The sequence below is a fragment of the Dromiciops gliroides genome, chromosome 2 (genome assembly GCF_019393635.1).
Source record: "Dromiciops gliroides isolate mDroGli1 chromosome 2, mDroGli1.pri, whole genome shotgun sequence".
In the NCBI taxonomy this organism is placed as follows: Eukaryota; Metazoa; Chordata; class Mammalia; order Microbiotheria; family Microbiotheriidae; genus Dromiciops; species Dromiciops gliroides.
Genome location: NC_057862.1, coordinates 48,292,848 through 48,307,926, shown reverse-complemented (window position 1 = coordinate 48,307,926; position 15,079 = coordinate 48,292,848). Strand labels below are relative to the sequence as shown.

The 15,079-nt window shown below is 49.7% G+C and overlaps 1 protein-coding gene across 2 annotated transcripts in view; it reads left to right on the top strand.

Moving 5' to 3' along the window:
- SEMA7A (semaphorin 7A (John Milton Hagen blood group)) overlaps positions 1 to 15,079 on the top strand; it is a 65,431-nt gene that overhangs the window by 35,695 nt on the left and 14,657 nt on the right. For both annotated transcript variants that reach the window (XM_043987337.1, XM_043987338.1), the window contains exons 2-7: positions 6,228 to 6,370; positions 8,126 to 8,167; positions 9,188 to 9,280; positions 9,809 to 9,893; positions 11,269 to 11,379; positions 12,909 to 13,048. In XM_043987337.1, coding sequence (XP_043843272.1) covers positions 6,228 to 6,370; positions 8,126 to 8,167; positions 9,188 to 9,280; positions 9,809 to 9,893; positions 11,269 to 11,379; positions 12,909 to 13,048 — 614 coding nt within the window. The remainder of the gene's footprint in view (positions 1 to 6,227; positions 6,371 to 8,125; positions 8,168 to 9,187; positions 9,281 to 9,808; positions 9,894 to 11,268; positions 11,380 to 12,908; positions 13,049 to 15,079) is intronic.

The following is a 15,079-nucleotide window of genomic DNA, read 5'->3' as shown; positions in this document are numbered from 1 at the left end:
CCCACATACCCTCTCACCCAGTGAAGGGAGAAGGAAACTTGCCCCAGAGCACAGAACACTCTTCTGAGAGAGCGTTGGTTCAGGGGAAAGACTTGGGTTAAGCCCTAGTCCTAGCTGTTCATTAGACTGCTGTAACCTTGGGCAGAACACTTAAACCTCCTGTGGCCTCAGTTTCCCCAACTGTAAAATGGAGAGATTAGACCATTTGGCCTCTGAGGTCCCTTGAAGCTCTAGAGCTATATTCCCATTGGATTAAGAAGGCATCTGTCGGGGCAGCTAGGTGGTGCAGTGGATAGAGCACTGGCCCTGGAACCAGGAGGACCTGAGTTCAAATCCAGCCTCAGACACTTAACACTTACTAGCTGTGTGACCCTAGACAAGTCACTTAACCCCAATTGCCTCACCCCCCCACCCCCCCCCAAAATAAAGAAGGCATCTGTCGGTAGCTTGGTGGTACAATGGATGGGTTGGTGGACTTGGAGTCAGGAAGACCCGAGTTCAAATCCCACCTCTGACCGTTTACTGGCTGTGTGACCGTTGTAAAGTGCTGCAGGAGTGGTAATTATTGTTCTAGCATTGATCTAAGGTTCTCCTTAGGTCTGATTCCTAGGCTTTTGAGATGAGCCCAATCAGCGTTTAGAAGTCAATGCCTCAAGTGATGTAAAAGTGGGAGATGGGAGAAGTAAGTGGGGAGAAGTTCTAGGAACTGGGCTGAGTTACAGAATCATAGACCGTCAGAGGTGGAAGGACCTTAGTGGTCATCTCATCCAACCACCTCATTTCACAGATGAGGAAAGGAGACCAGAGTGGGTGGGAGGGTGGGTGGGTGGGTGGGGAAGTGGTTTGCTCAGACAGTCAGCGAGTGGATTTATTTGTGAGAACAGCATTCTGGTCATTTTCACATCTCATAGGGTGGGTTTCTTTTACTCTCTTTTTTGGGGGGGGCAGGGCAATGAGGGTTAAGTGACTTGTCCAGGGTCATACAGCTAATGTCAAGTGTTTGAGGCCGGATTTGAACTCAGGTACTCCTGAATCCAGGGCTAGTGCTTTATCCACTGTGCCACCTAGCTGTCCCCAGGCCTGTTCTTTACCCATGGAGCCACCTAGCTGCTCCCATTGGGATTTCTATAAATCTGTAAGGTATCTTAATCTCTGCAGGTAGGGAATGTAAGTTTGGTGGCTTTCTTTTAATATATCAAGGAAGGAACTTCTTGTATGGGTTTCCTGTGCAGATGGCACAGGATTTGGAGTCCAAAGGACCTGAGTTCAAATCCTGATCCTGCCACTTACCGGCTGTGTACTGCTACCTCCCTGGGCCTCAATTGCTGCATCTGTCAAATAAAAGAGTTGGTGCTAGTGACCTCTAACGCCCTCTGTAAGTTTAAGTCTGTGATCTCGTTACCTCTTGTTCATAGAGAAGGATTATTCCCAGGGCACAGATGAGGAAACAGGCTCCTTGAGTTGGAATGATGGCCGAGGTGGTCAGGCCGGCCAGCCCTCTGGAGGTGCTGCCTGCTCAGCTCTCAGCTCAGGGTACTTCTGAAGGGAAGAAGATCCATTTTCTCCCTGGAGGCAAACACATCTACTGTTTCCTCTCTGGTCAGAATCTTCCATCTGCCCAGTCAGCCCTTCTGCTTTTAAAGGCACAGGCAGTCGCTCTGGTGACCCTGGCTCTGCTTCAGGAGGAGCCTCGGGATAACAAATGTCTTGTGAACCCTCATCCAGCCCCCTGGCAGCTAATAAGTCTTTGCTGAGGACTCTTGTCCCCTCCCTATCTCCTTTTCTTAGACCGGGCCTTATGGGAGAGACAGGCGGAGAAGGGGGCCCAGAGCCCACCCTCTCTGAGTTCTCAGTCTGGTCGGGGCACATGAGCAGGCCTTGGAACCAAAGAACACTTGCAGAGCAGTAGGATCAAGTATGAGTGTGAGATTTATTACAGGCTTGGAAAAGGTGGGAGGTCAGTGGAGGCTCCCGAGAGGAAATGGGATGGGGGAGGGGGCAGATCTGGGGCCAAGTGGCCCGCCCCCTGGACCACCAGTAACTTGAATCCTTAAACTGGGCCCGGGACCAGTGTGGACTCCCCAGCGGCCTCTCATCATGGGTACAGCCCAGCCCCATGGGGAGCCCCAGCTCTCCATGCTACAATCTCCCCACTCTTATTTCTTAATTAATTCAATCGAACTGGACTTCTCGAAAGATCCGAGACCATGGGGAAGATGGTGAGGGTTGAGGGGGACAGTGGTCCAGCTGGGGCTGCGGTGGCAGCACAGTCCGGGCACTGAAGGTGACTTTGAAGGACAGTTCCTCTTTGCTCCAGTTGGAGGGTGGGAGAAGCTTTGATTGCATCCTAACAGAAGTTCCCTTGTTCCCTCGCTTAACAGCATCCACAACCCCGCTCCCATCCCACCTCTCCCCCTACGGAGGGAGTGCTTAGGAAGGGGAGCCTGTCTTCTCCAGGCTTGAGGAAATCGTATCTTTTGTTACTCCTCCCTCCTTCCCCCCTCCGCAACTCTTCCCCCATAGTCCATATGTTGTGGGGGAGGGGAGAGGACTTGGGGGAGCATCTGTGGGCAGGCTGGCACCGGCTGCCATCTCTCTGCTTGGCATTCGTGCCTCGGGTACCGTCTGGGCCGGCGGGCCGTCTCCAGGGAGGCTTTGGATAGGAGGGGAGAAGGCTGACAGGCCTTCTGCCTGGCTGATGGGAGTCCCTGAGATGGGAATGAATGCTATGTGGTCTCTGCATGTGTTCTAGACATTTGTGGTCTTGGATCTAGCCTAGTGCTGAGCACCGGGATTGGAAGCCCCCAGAGGTCAGGCCGGGGGACTTTCTTTGTGCTGTCATATGGTGCCCAGTACCCAGAGGACAGGTCCTTACTTTGGAGGGTTCTCAGTATAGCTCTTAGAATTAACTAACTTTCCTAAATAACATTGAACATATAGGTAGGTATCAGGCTAATCTCCTTAAAAAACAAAACAACAAAAAACTATCTCCTGGCTGCTTTTTCAGGGGGCTGATCTCATTCCCTTGTTCCTCAACCCCACTCTCCCTCAAGAATCGATAATGGCTACCTATTGCCTTCTTTCTACTCTATTGCTTGACGTTCAAGGCCCTATACTCTTCCTCTACTATTCTCCAACACATCACCCTCCCCCTCCAGCCAGGCTAGTTTCCTCTCTGTTCTCTATATATTGTTCTTTCTCACCATTGTGCCTTTGCCCATGTTGTTTCTACCACCTAGTATACACATTTATATAACACTTTACAAAGCGCTTTCTTTACCACTGAACACAAGAATAAGTTTCCCAAAGGTTAAATAACTATCCCCAAAGCACATAAAAAGCAAGGGGCAGACTTGAGGTTCAAGGCCAGGCCTCCTGACTACATGAGAAATCATTTCCTTGTCACTGAAGGTGTCAGAAGTGGAATGGGGAATCAGAGGGTGTTGAGATCACCACTCGGTCTACACCTGATGTCAAGTGAAGGCTCTGTGACTATTTGTCAGGAATGTTGTAGAAGCTATTTCTGCTCAGGTGTGGGCTGATGTTGACGGTCTCTGAGCTCCCTTTCAATCAATAAACTAGATTGTAGGGGCGGCTTGGTGGCGTAGTGGATAAAGCACTGGCTCTGGATTCAGGTGTACCTGAGTTCAAATCCGGCCTCAGACACTTGACACTTACTAGCTGTGTGACCCTGGGTAAGTCATTTAACCCTCATTGCCCCGCAAAAACAAAAACAAAAAACAAAAAAACCCCAGATAAACTAGATTGTGACTGTACTATATTGTACAGTAGACAGAGAACTGGGCTGTCTGTCTGGAGACCTGGATTCTAAGTCTGGCTCGGCTCTGGATTCAGAAGGACCTGAGTTCAAATTTGGCCTCAGATACTTGACACTTACCAGCCGTGTGACTCTGGGCAAGTCACTTAACCCTTATTGCCCTGCAAAGAAAAAAAAAAGAGAAAAGATGAGCAACCTAAGTCTGGCTCAGCCACTGACTGAATGGCCAAGATCTTCTCTGGGTCTTAGTTTCTGTATCAGTACAACCAAGGGGGTAGATTAAAGGATTCCAAAGGTCCTTTTCCGAGAGGCAGCGTGGTTACTGGATTGCCAGCTGGGCCTGAGTCAGGGGAACATGGGCTCCAATTCTCCTCCTCCTCTTTGTCCTCTTCCTCCTTCTCCTCTTCTTTTTCCTTCTCTTCTTCTTTTTTTTTTTTTGCTTTCTCCTCTTCCTCTTTTCTCCCCACCACATTTAATCATGGACAACTCACTCATCCTCTCAGCCTCCTCCAATAACTCTCAAAGACTTGTCTACAGCCTCATTTACAACTTGCTACAGAGGAAGGGTTAATAGCCTTCCCAAAGTCCCTCCAAGCTGTGCCTGTGGTCCCAATTTCTGCCAATTCCTGAGGGCCTCTTTTCCTGCCTGGGATTTTCCTTGTTCAGTTTGAACCTCATTCATCTCAAACAACACTTAAATCCGAAGCCCTCATTAAAAAAAAAAATCTTCTGTGTACTTTGCATGGTATACAGTCAAGGCTTAATAAATACTCTATCTCTTGCCATTATCACTTATAACCTCCCAGTTCATAGCATCATAGATTTAGAGCTAGAAGGGACCTCAGGCCATCTAGTTCAATCTCCTAATTTTAAAAAATGAGGAAACTGAGGCTCAGAACAATTCAATGACTTTTCTAGGGTTTCACAGCTCGTAGGTGTCGGAAGTAGGATATGAACCCAGGTTTTCCTGATCCCTGGAAATCTGGGATCACCAGGGGTGAACATTCTTTCCCCAGCCATGCTGTGAGCCTCTTGGGGGGGCAGCAGCACCCCAGGCATCTTCCCTTTTCCGTAGACCTGAGCACGAAAGACTGCTTGCTTGCTGAACAGCTGGGATGGGAAAGCCCAGTGTCGGGAGCCTTGGGGATAAGAGAGACAGTGGCAGGAGGAGAAGGATGTGGGCTTCTGCAGGAGCTCTGTGACCTTGGGCCGATGGCTTCCTGATCCTAAGACAAGTCCCAGGGGACCTAGAGAGGCTGACTTCTAAAGCTGCTTCCAGCTCCGAGTTCCCAGGTTCAGTGAAATGCCGCAGTTCAAGGTTCCCCAAAGACGTTTTCTTTGTTATGTAACCTGCCAGCTGCGACTGCTGTCATTTTCCCTGCTTCCCTGGGAGCTGGTGGGATGTCACTGATGGCCGCCTCAGGGGAGCTCCCCTTGGACAACAGGAACTAGGGGGATTTAGAAAATATTTTGAAAAACGTCCTTCAGATAGAATTAGGTTCCTTTGTAAGCCCGGATATTTTATTTGATGTATTTGAGAAGGGGTCTTCAGGCTTCACCACACCCTGGCAGAAGAAGGCTACCCCCTGGCCTCTGAGATTACCTCTAGTTTATGCTGTAGAGGGCTTGGGTGTACAGAGTTGTTTGCATGTGGTCTTCCTCATTAGAGCGTGAGCTCCCCGACAACAGAGATCCTGTCTTTTGCCTCTCTTGGAATCCTCAGTACCCAGCTCATGGAGGGTGCTTAATAAATGTTTGTTAACCAACATGACGGAAAAAAGGTTAAGAACCCAGGGCCTAAATCGATATTTTAGATATTTGTAATGCACTTAGCACATTGCCTGGTACATAGTAGGTGTTTAATAAATGCTTATTTCCTTCCTTTCTTCCTTCTTTCCCTCCTCCTTCCCCTCCTCCCTCCCTCCCTCCCTCCCTTCCTTCCTTCCTTCCTTCCTTCCTTCCTTCCTTCCTTCCTTCCTTCCTTCCTTCCTTCCTTCCTTCCTTCCTTCCTTCCTTCCTTCCTTCCTTCCTTCCTTCCTTCCTTCCTTCCTTCCTTCCTTCCTTCCTTCCTCCCTTCCTTCCTTCCTCCCTTCCTTCCTTCCTATAACCCAGTATCTTAAACATCAGGCAAAGACAGTCACAAGGCTGGACAATGGCACCAATGACACTGTGTTGTCCTCTATTGGGAGACTTGGAGGAAGCGAAATACCCCCTGCTCTTGGGGAACTGAGTGAAGAGGGAGTACATGGTCTCCCCAGGAATGTCAGGTGGAATCAATCCAGGAAGGCTTCCTGGAGGAAATGACTGGTGAACAGGGTTCCAAACACATCTTCCTTGGCTGGGGGAAATGGGACTGTTGTGAGGGGAGAGAGGGGCTTTGTGCTGCTTGCTCCACCCTCCCTCCTTTCTTCCTCCCTCTAAGCAGTCTCTTCTTTTCTGGTCTCTGCAGGGCAGGAGAGTTACAGTTTTCTGCAGCCGGAGCCCCACACGGTGCTGTATCACGAGTTGGGCACTGACTCTGTCGTGGTGGGAGGAAGAGGAAAGCTCTACCATTTTGACTTCATCCAGGGGAGAAATGCTTCAGTAAAGACGGTGAGGACTCTGCTCCCTCCCCTACTCCCAACTCCGCTGCCCACTCCCAGATAGCTCAGCATCCTCCTCGGGCTGCTGGAACCCCGGAGGGCCCAGTCTGGGCGCCGTGAAAGGACAGGCCTCCTCCTAGCCTTCTCTCTTCTTCCTTCTCCCTATTTCCCCTGTCCTCCTGGTCCTCTCCCCTCTTCTTTCCTCCCTTATTCTGCTTTCCTCTTTTCCCTCTCCTCTATCCTCCTTTTCTCTTCCCTTTCTTCACTCTTCTTGCTCTTTGTTTCCTTCCCCTCTCTCGTTAGTTCCCTTCTTCTTTCCCCTTCTATTTTCTTCATTTCCCCCTCCTTTTTCTTTTTCCTTTCCCCCCACTCCTCACTATCTTCTCATCTCTTCTTTCCTCTTATTCCCACTCCCCTCCCCTCCTGTCTTCCTGCTCTTTCTATCCCCCTTCTCCTTCTCCCTTCCTCCCTCCCTTTTTTCTTTCTCTTTTCCTCCCTCCATGTTCCTCCCTCCCCTTTTTTCCCTTCCCTCCTTTCTCCTCTTTCCCTTCCCCTCTCCTCTTCTCTCTGTCCCTCCTCCCTTATCTTTGTCCCCTCTTTCCCTTCCCTACAACTCCTCTTCTCATTCTCTCCTTCCCTCTTCCCTCCCTTCATTCCTTCCCCTCTCCTCTCTCCCTACAACCTCTCCTCTCATTCTTTCCTTCCCCTTTTTCCTTCCTCCTCTGGAAGGGGAAGATCCAGATGAACGTTTCTAATCTGTGCCTTTGCCAAAACTCCTGAGGGTTTCTACATTTGGTGGGGGAGGGGAGGGTGAAACATCTCACTTCTAAACCCCAGCCCCTCTGTTCCCTTGGGAGTTGGGAATAGGGTGGGGGTGGAGGTGAGGGTGGGAATGGTTTGGCTTCCCCTCCCTACTCCATCTGTCATAAATGGTTCCCTGGGAGAGGAACCCTGAACAATAGGCCAAATGGAGGAGCCTGGGGGTGGAAACTGCCTGATATAATTGCACTTAACAAACATTAGCTAATGAGTCCCACCTCTTCTGGTGGAAAGAGGGCCCTGACCTTGGTGGCCTGGGACCTGGGTTCCAGTCTCAGCTTAGTCAGTGAGTGACTCATGTTGACCCTCTGGGGATAACCCTCTGAGTGCCTCTGGACCTGAGTTTGCCCCCTTGGAGAATGAGATTGGGCCTCCTTCCTTGGGAGAAAGAGGGAGATCCCCAGGTGGGAAGGAGCGCTCTGAACCAAGGAGCTAAAAAAGTTCGTGTTAATAGGTCTTCCTGTTTATCGAGGGCCCTCCTTTCCCTCAGTGACTCCAGGGAGGAGAGTGCTCTCGGGTTTCCCCTAGAAACACAGAAAGTAAGCTCAGGCTCTGCTCTCTGGGAATTTGGGGGCTTCAAAGGGGGAGTCTGGGGTCTACTCTCAGGGAGCTTCGTGTCTAATGGGGAGGTAGGTAAGGGGCTTGCTTAGAGTCAGACAGCAATTGAAAAGAGATGTGAAACCCTGTAGTTTGTGGCTACTTCCCATTCCCCAGAGATCTCTTTCAACCCCTAGTTAGGTAACTTCTTCAGAAAAGCCAGCGTGGCCCTCAAGGCTGGGGTGGGGTGGGGGGATGAGAGAGGTATGTCTGGGATTCAGACCTAGAACTGCTGGGTTCTAGGTGTTCTGCCCATCAGATGACGGTCTAGGAACCCTTGCCCCTCCTCCATCACTTCAGTATGGGCAGTTTGGGCCAATGCTACCTTTCTTCTCTCTCTCTGGCACAGGTGACTGTCAGTCCCAATAAAACATTCTGCCAGAATCAGCTGGTGAGTAAGATTGGGTCTCAGAGGTTATGGTGGGTGGGAGTGGGGAGTGGGTGTTGCATAGACATGGTGTAGAGGGGTGCCCCCAGGAGACAAGTCTCAGCAGCTACTTTCTACTTTTTTGGGAGCCAGCCTACCTTGGTGTTACTGGGACAGGGAGTAGCCTATCCTGCTGTTACTGGAGCAGGGGAGCCCTGCTCTTTGCCCCGACTGGGTGCAGGTGTCCTTGGCAGGAAGGGGAGCAAACTGATGGAGAAATGTGTAGTAGATGTCAATGTGGAGAACTCTGGGAAAAGAATCTGATGGCCTCCTTCTATGAGATATCATGGGTCTTTTCCTTGTGGTAAAAGGGAGTCCCTGAATCCTCTCCATGGCCTAGTCCCTTGATGGGACTAGATAGAAAACTTAGGACAAAGGTATCAGGTACCTCTTGTTTTTTGCTTTCCATGCTTGCTATAGACAAGGAACAGCAGACTGTCTTCCTCTTTCTCTTTCTGTCAGCACTTTGGAGGCTGAAAATGATAGAATCCTATGAGTAGAGGGGGCCAGGCAGCATGAATCTTCATCACAATATCTGACCAGTGGCCATCCAGACTCTGTTTGGACACTTCCTGTGAAAGGAAAATTGCTATCCCCAGATCCTGCTCTAATTGTTAGGAAGCTCTTCCCAGGAAGGGAAATTATCTAATTTTGTTCATCACAGAACAACCCTCCACTCAGTGTAGGAACCCCCTCTATGGTAGACCTGACAGTAGTCATCCTGCCTTTGCTCAAATACCGCCCAGTTACACAGGAATTCCCTTGCTCACACCACAGTCCTTCCCACTGTTAGATAGTTCTGATTGTTGTTGGGAAATTCTTATGTTGAATAGAAACCCACTTCTAGCAAATTAGGTATTCTCTCTGGGCTCACTGTTTGGTGGCCCCATTGTCAGGGGCCCCTTTCTTCCATCCTTCATGCTTTAGGGTGGTCACTGTTTTGTGCCAATCTTGAAGCCTCCATGCTTCTTTTGTCTTTGCTAGGACTGTGAGAACTATATCACCCTTTTGGAGAAGCAGACGGATGGGCTGCTCTTTTGTGGGACCAATGCGCGCCACCCTAGCTGCTGGCATTTGGTGAGGCCACCCTCCCACCTCAGCCGGGGTGGAGGGTGGGGGGGGTGTCTAAGGAAAACTTGGCTCATTCTATCAAAGAGGATGCAGGAGAGTAGGGGGGGGGGGCAAGACTTGGCTTTGTTCTGAAATCCCTCCAAGGAATGACCAGTCAGCATCATGTTGGGAAAAGGAGGGAAGCAAAACAGTTTTTGCTCAAAGAGACTCCAGTCTGAGGGGGTGGTGTGGTGATGAGACAATTAAATATAAGAACCTCCCCCCCCAAACATAAGAAAGGACAATTTAATCTAAGGCCAAGTGTGTTAGTGATGAAGGGATATGGAGTCAGAGGGAGTAGGGGGCTTGATGAGTTTGAAGGGAGCAGAAGGGCATGGATTGGCAGAGTGGGGAAGGGTATTCGGTTGGAGGCTTAGAGAAATGGAAGGCAGGGAGGGGCAGGGGCTGAGTAAGAACCCACGTCCCTCATAGACCTGAAGAATGAACTGGACTTTAAGAGGTCCAGACTGACCCTGCCTGTTCTTTCTCTCCCAGAACAACAAGACCATTACTCTGCTTGGGGAAAGACGGGGCTATGCCCCATTCACCCCAGATGAGAATTCCCTCGTCCTGTTCAGTGGTACGTAGCAGTTCCAGGAAGGAGGAGGGGGCCGAGGTTCATCTGGAGGGATTTCCAAACTTGATGGCAGAACTTGTCTATAATAATATGTGTAACACTGTGGCATTTGTTGCATCGAAGATTAGAACAGGAAGAGACCTTGGCAATGATCTGATTCAACTCCCTCATTTTACAGAAGGAGGAAGGAAATACTTCTAGAGAGGCATTGTGTTCTGGTGGGTAGAGAGCTGGCCTTGGAGTCAGGAGGACTCAGGTTTGAATCCTTCATCAGACACTTTCTAGCTGTGTCACCTTGGGCAAGTCACTTCCATTTCTTCATTGGTAAAATGAAGGGGTTAGACTGAATGACCTCCAAGGGCTGACCCTGTGGCCCAGAAAAGGGACATGAGATGTATAAGGCAAGTGGGTGGAAATGTCTCTGATGAAATAGTCAAATATAACAGGGAAAACTGTTGGTGTTTTCTGCTGTGGGTTCAGTTCAATTCTGAGAGCTTTCATCCTTTAAGTAAACGGAATAATGCCTGTGGGACACAATTTGAATACAGGTGGAGCTAGGATTTGAACCCAGGTCTTCTGATTCAAATAATGATTGAATTGAATTATAAAGCTCCTATTATGGGTAAGGACCCACATGTGCTAGGTATTCCAGTGGTCTTTCTACTATACCATGTTGCCTAACTGTGAGAAAGAAGAAACAAGCAATTACTAAGTGCCTACTATGTGCCAGGCATGGTGCTAAGTGCATTATAAATGTCTCAGTCAATCTTTATGACAATCCCAGGAGATATGCTATTATTATCCACATTTTACACTGCAGAAATGGAGACAGAGGCCAAGTGACTTGCCCAGGGTCACACAGCTAGTAAATGTCTGAATCCGAATTTGAACTCTGAATTTGACTCCAGGCCCAGTGATCTATGCATTATGGAGCCACATAGCTGCCCTGAACATACTATGCATGGAATTGCTTACTGGGAATTCTGGGGAGGCTCTTGAGTAATTAGACCGTTAACATCCATAAGTCGAAAGGCTAAAACAATACATTTTATTGAGATATTTTGTTTTTACATGATTTATATTTTCCAATGCATCTCTCTCCCTATCCTTCCACAGTCATCCCTTATAACAGAGAATTTTAAAAAAAGGGGGGAAAATCTCAGCAAAGTTAACCAGAAAATCATTCAGAAAAGTCTGATACCATGTGTAATATTCCATACCCATAGGCAGGCAGTTCTGCGAAGAAACAAGGGCAAGTGGGAAAGCTCAGTCTTTTGGGTGATGAAAGACATTGGAAGCCTCCATAGCCTCTCAAGGTGTGGGCTCCTGCCGGGATGGTGTCGGCTGACTGGATGCCTTCTCTCTATCCCCTCTGCAGGTGACCAGGTCTACTCCACCATCAGAAAGCAGGAATACAATGGCAAGATCCCAAGGTTCCGGCGCATTGGCGGAGAGCGGGAGTTATACACCAGTGACATGGTTATGCAGAGTGAGTGATCAGTGTCTGCCTGCTCCGTGAGGACTTCGGGACTGGGGTTGATGGGGAGCTCAGAAGGAGAGGACGGGAGGGGAAGAGATGGACTCTTCCTTCTCCCCCTTCTCGCATGGGGTTCACAGAGAATTTATACATGTGGAACAGTGGGAGAATAGCCCCAGGTGGTCAATGATTGAATGGTGGGTGGTGTGACCCAGGCAGTGAAGCGTGTAGAAGTCAGGGGAGGGAGGGATTATTGAAAACTGAATGGGACTCAGAATCTTGGATGTAGGACTTGAGTTGGAGTGACAAGTAGGCAGTACTTAGACAAGCACAAAGAAGGGAGAAAGGGGCTCACACAGGAAAGTAGGAATGAGCCCCAGGCTGAGAGATAGTGGGCAGACCTGAGTCAAGTGAAGGATGCATGTTAGAAAGTTCATTGAGAGCTGAGCACTGGGTTGAAGGTGTTGGGAGCCTGGGGGAAGACTTGGGACTTAGGACAGAGTTGGGTGGGGCGGGGGAGAGGGGCCAAGACTAGGTAAGGGAGGTGGGAAAGGGGACAGCCAAACAGCTAATGTGGACTTTCAGTGGAGCTGTTGGAAAATGCAGGTTGGCCCTAGGGTTGGCACCTTTGTGGAAGGAGAACAAAACAGGAGGCGGGCACTCGGCAGGTGTATGTGCTGTCAGCAGGCTGGGGCTGAGGTGGCTCTCCTGGGAACCCCACAAAGGAGGCCCCCAGGGGGCTGGGAGTTCCTCTCTCTGTCCTTGGCCTGCCTGCTCTCCTGCCCTGGGGAGGGCTGATCTCATCAAGAGGCCCTCTGGCCTCCCTCCCACCAAGTCATTATGGGCTCTGCCTACCTGGCAGAATTGACAGCCAAAACACCTGGGGAGCTTCTGCCTGTTCCCAGGGATATTAGGTCATTGTTTCTTTGCGGATGATGCGCTCATCAAAGGTTCAAAAACAAATGCTCTTCTCTTGGGCCTTGACCTCTGCCCCATCCCCAGACTCCAAGGCCAACTCTTCTCCAGCTCAGCTGAAGACCAATGCCTTAGTGGTCTCCCTTGATTTCCCCATTGTTCCCTCGATTCTCCCTCTCCTCCTCCATCTCCTGCCCAGAATGGGAAAGGCCTAGAACTTCCTGTTCTTTCTGTGTGATGCTCTCTGAGGGTATCAGCAAGGGTTCTGGCCAGAAAGCTTGACCATTTGCATACATGTAATAGGTGCCTGCCTATGTAGGGTGACATGAAGTACCAGGAAAGCATCCCCTACCCCTCAGGAATAGGCTACCCAAGTGTCCAGAGTCTCCCAATATCTGCCCTTCATCCCTCTGGGCTTGGTAGTGTCATCTCATAGAAACCCCCGCCTCCCCACCAACTACCCAGGAGGATATCGATCCAGTCTCCATTTTTTCAGAGAGGAAGTGGCTTCTCTAGTGCATAGGAGGGATTGGGACATCAGGAGCCTTGGGGAGCAAGTGTCAGGGAAAGATACCATCACCTTGGCACTGTGTCTGACTGTGTGTGGGGTTCTTTGTCTCTTCCAGACCCACAGTTCATTAAGGCTACCATCATCAATCAAGATGAAGCCTATGATGACAAAATCTACTATTTTTTCCGGGAAAATAATCCTGACAAGAACCCTGAGGCCCCCATGAACGTCTCCAGGGTGGCCCAACTGTGTAAGGTGCAGCCACAGGGCTTGCTGGCTGGCGAGGGGTGGCGGGGGCAGGGGGGTGGGGAGCTTCAGAGAGGGCCAGGCCACATCCAAGGGAAGGTAGCCAGTTCTGCTGGTGCTCTGGGCTCGCTGGTGTCTTCCTGGAGAGTGGATTTCTTCATGAATCAATGGCTCAGTCCCACCTTCAAAGATACACCCCTGTCTTGTACTAACAGCTAGGGTGGTCCAGTGGAAAGGACTTGGGATTAGAGGTCCTTACTATGTTCTGGCCTCAGCACTGACCCTAATTCACTGAGCAACCTCAGGGAACTTGTCTCCCTTCTTTTTGAGTTTCAATTTCCCCATCTGTAAAAAACTACCTTCCTTCCTTTAAGGGCTGTAGTGACCATTAATGAGGAGATGTTAGTGAAAACACTTTGGAAAATCAGTCACTGTTCAAGGGTGAGGCATTACTGGGTTTTTTTTATTGTTGTCATAGAGGCAGTGTAGTCTAGGGGGTAGAGAGCTGACCTCAGAGTCAGGGAAAACTAGGGTTCAAGGCCTGACTGACTCGCATTGGATGTATGACCCTAGGTAAGTCATTGCCTCCCAGTGGTCCAGGTAACTCTAAAACTCTTGAGTTTCAGAGCGAGTGCTGACCTCTGTTGGCAGAGAGAATTTCCTTATGAAGGATTCCCCATACCAATGACATTTTATGTCAGGTTTAATAACAAAATATCAAATGCAATTGTAACAATTCTTTTTATTTATAATTTACCAGCAGAGAGATAGGGTAGGAGGAAAAGCCCCCAATTTTACCTCTGCCTCCACCCCTATGATGCCACCCACAATGCCACTTTATCTACTCCCCTCCCATCTCTGCCCTGGATCCATTTACCTGGCATTACACTTGGAATTTGCTCAACCTGGTGGGCAGAAGTGGTTCTGCTGGTAACTGGTCCAAATTCCTCAAATGATGCTCAGACCTTTTTTTTGGCGGGGTAATGAGGGTTAAGTGACTTGCCCAGGGTCACACAGCTAGAAAATGTTAAGTGTCTGAGGCCAGATTTGAACTCAGGTCCTCCTGATTCCAGGGCCAGTGCTTTATCCACTGTACCACCTAGCTGCCCCGATGCTCAGACCTTAATGTGACATGTACCAGGAGGGGAAGCTGCCAGATCAGCCCTCCCTTCTCTTCAACCTGGGGGCCTGGTTTGGGTAGGGTCCCAACAAGGTAGTGACAGGCCCCCAAACACCCCACGATCTTAGAATTTTAGAGCTAGGTGAGACCTTAGAGGTCACCTCCTCTGGGCCTCCCATTTTACAGAGAGGAAGACTGACAGGCCCCCAAACACCCCACGATCTTAGAATTTTAGAGCTAGGTGAGACCTTAGAGGTCACCTCCTCTAGGCCTCCCATTTTACAGAGAGGAAGACTGAGGGCCAGAGAAGAAAGGGGCCTTGTTAGTAGAGTTTGGATTAGAGCACATGCCTTTGGATGCCAGATCCAGTGTTCTTTCCATGACATTTTGTCATCTTCCTGGATTCTCCTTAGCGATCGCTCCGGGAATGTCCCCAAACTCTTTGGTTGGTACCCAGTTGTATGTCTTGCCTGGACCCCTTTTCAGAGGCTCCAAGTTCACACGATGACTTTGCACATGGGGGAGGCAGGGTAGCTTGGGACCAGTGCCCAGACTTCCTCCTTTCAGTGAGAATGGATCTCTGGGCTCTCTTGATAGAGTCAGAGCTCTTTTCTAGCCCCTTTGGAATTTCATTGGGTTATAACTCCAGAACTGGCAGAAACCTTGGAGATTGTCTAGTCCAGCTCCCTGATTTTACAGATCAGGAAACTGAGGCCCGTGGAAATTAAGTGACTTGCCTCAAGGCCATAGAGGTAGCTAGTGTTGGGGACAGGATTTGAATCCAGGTCCTCTGACTCCACGTATGAAACTGCCTCATGGATTTTGGTCCCCTCGGTTCTCAGGCTGTATCTCTCTTCTCTGTTGGAGCCCCTCTTGGACTGTCTTCTTGGTCAGCTGGGCTGGTGATCTATGAATTAAGG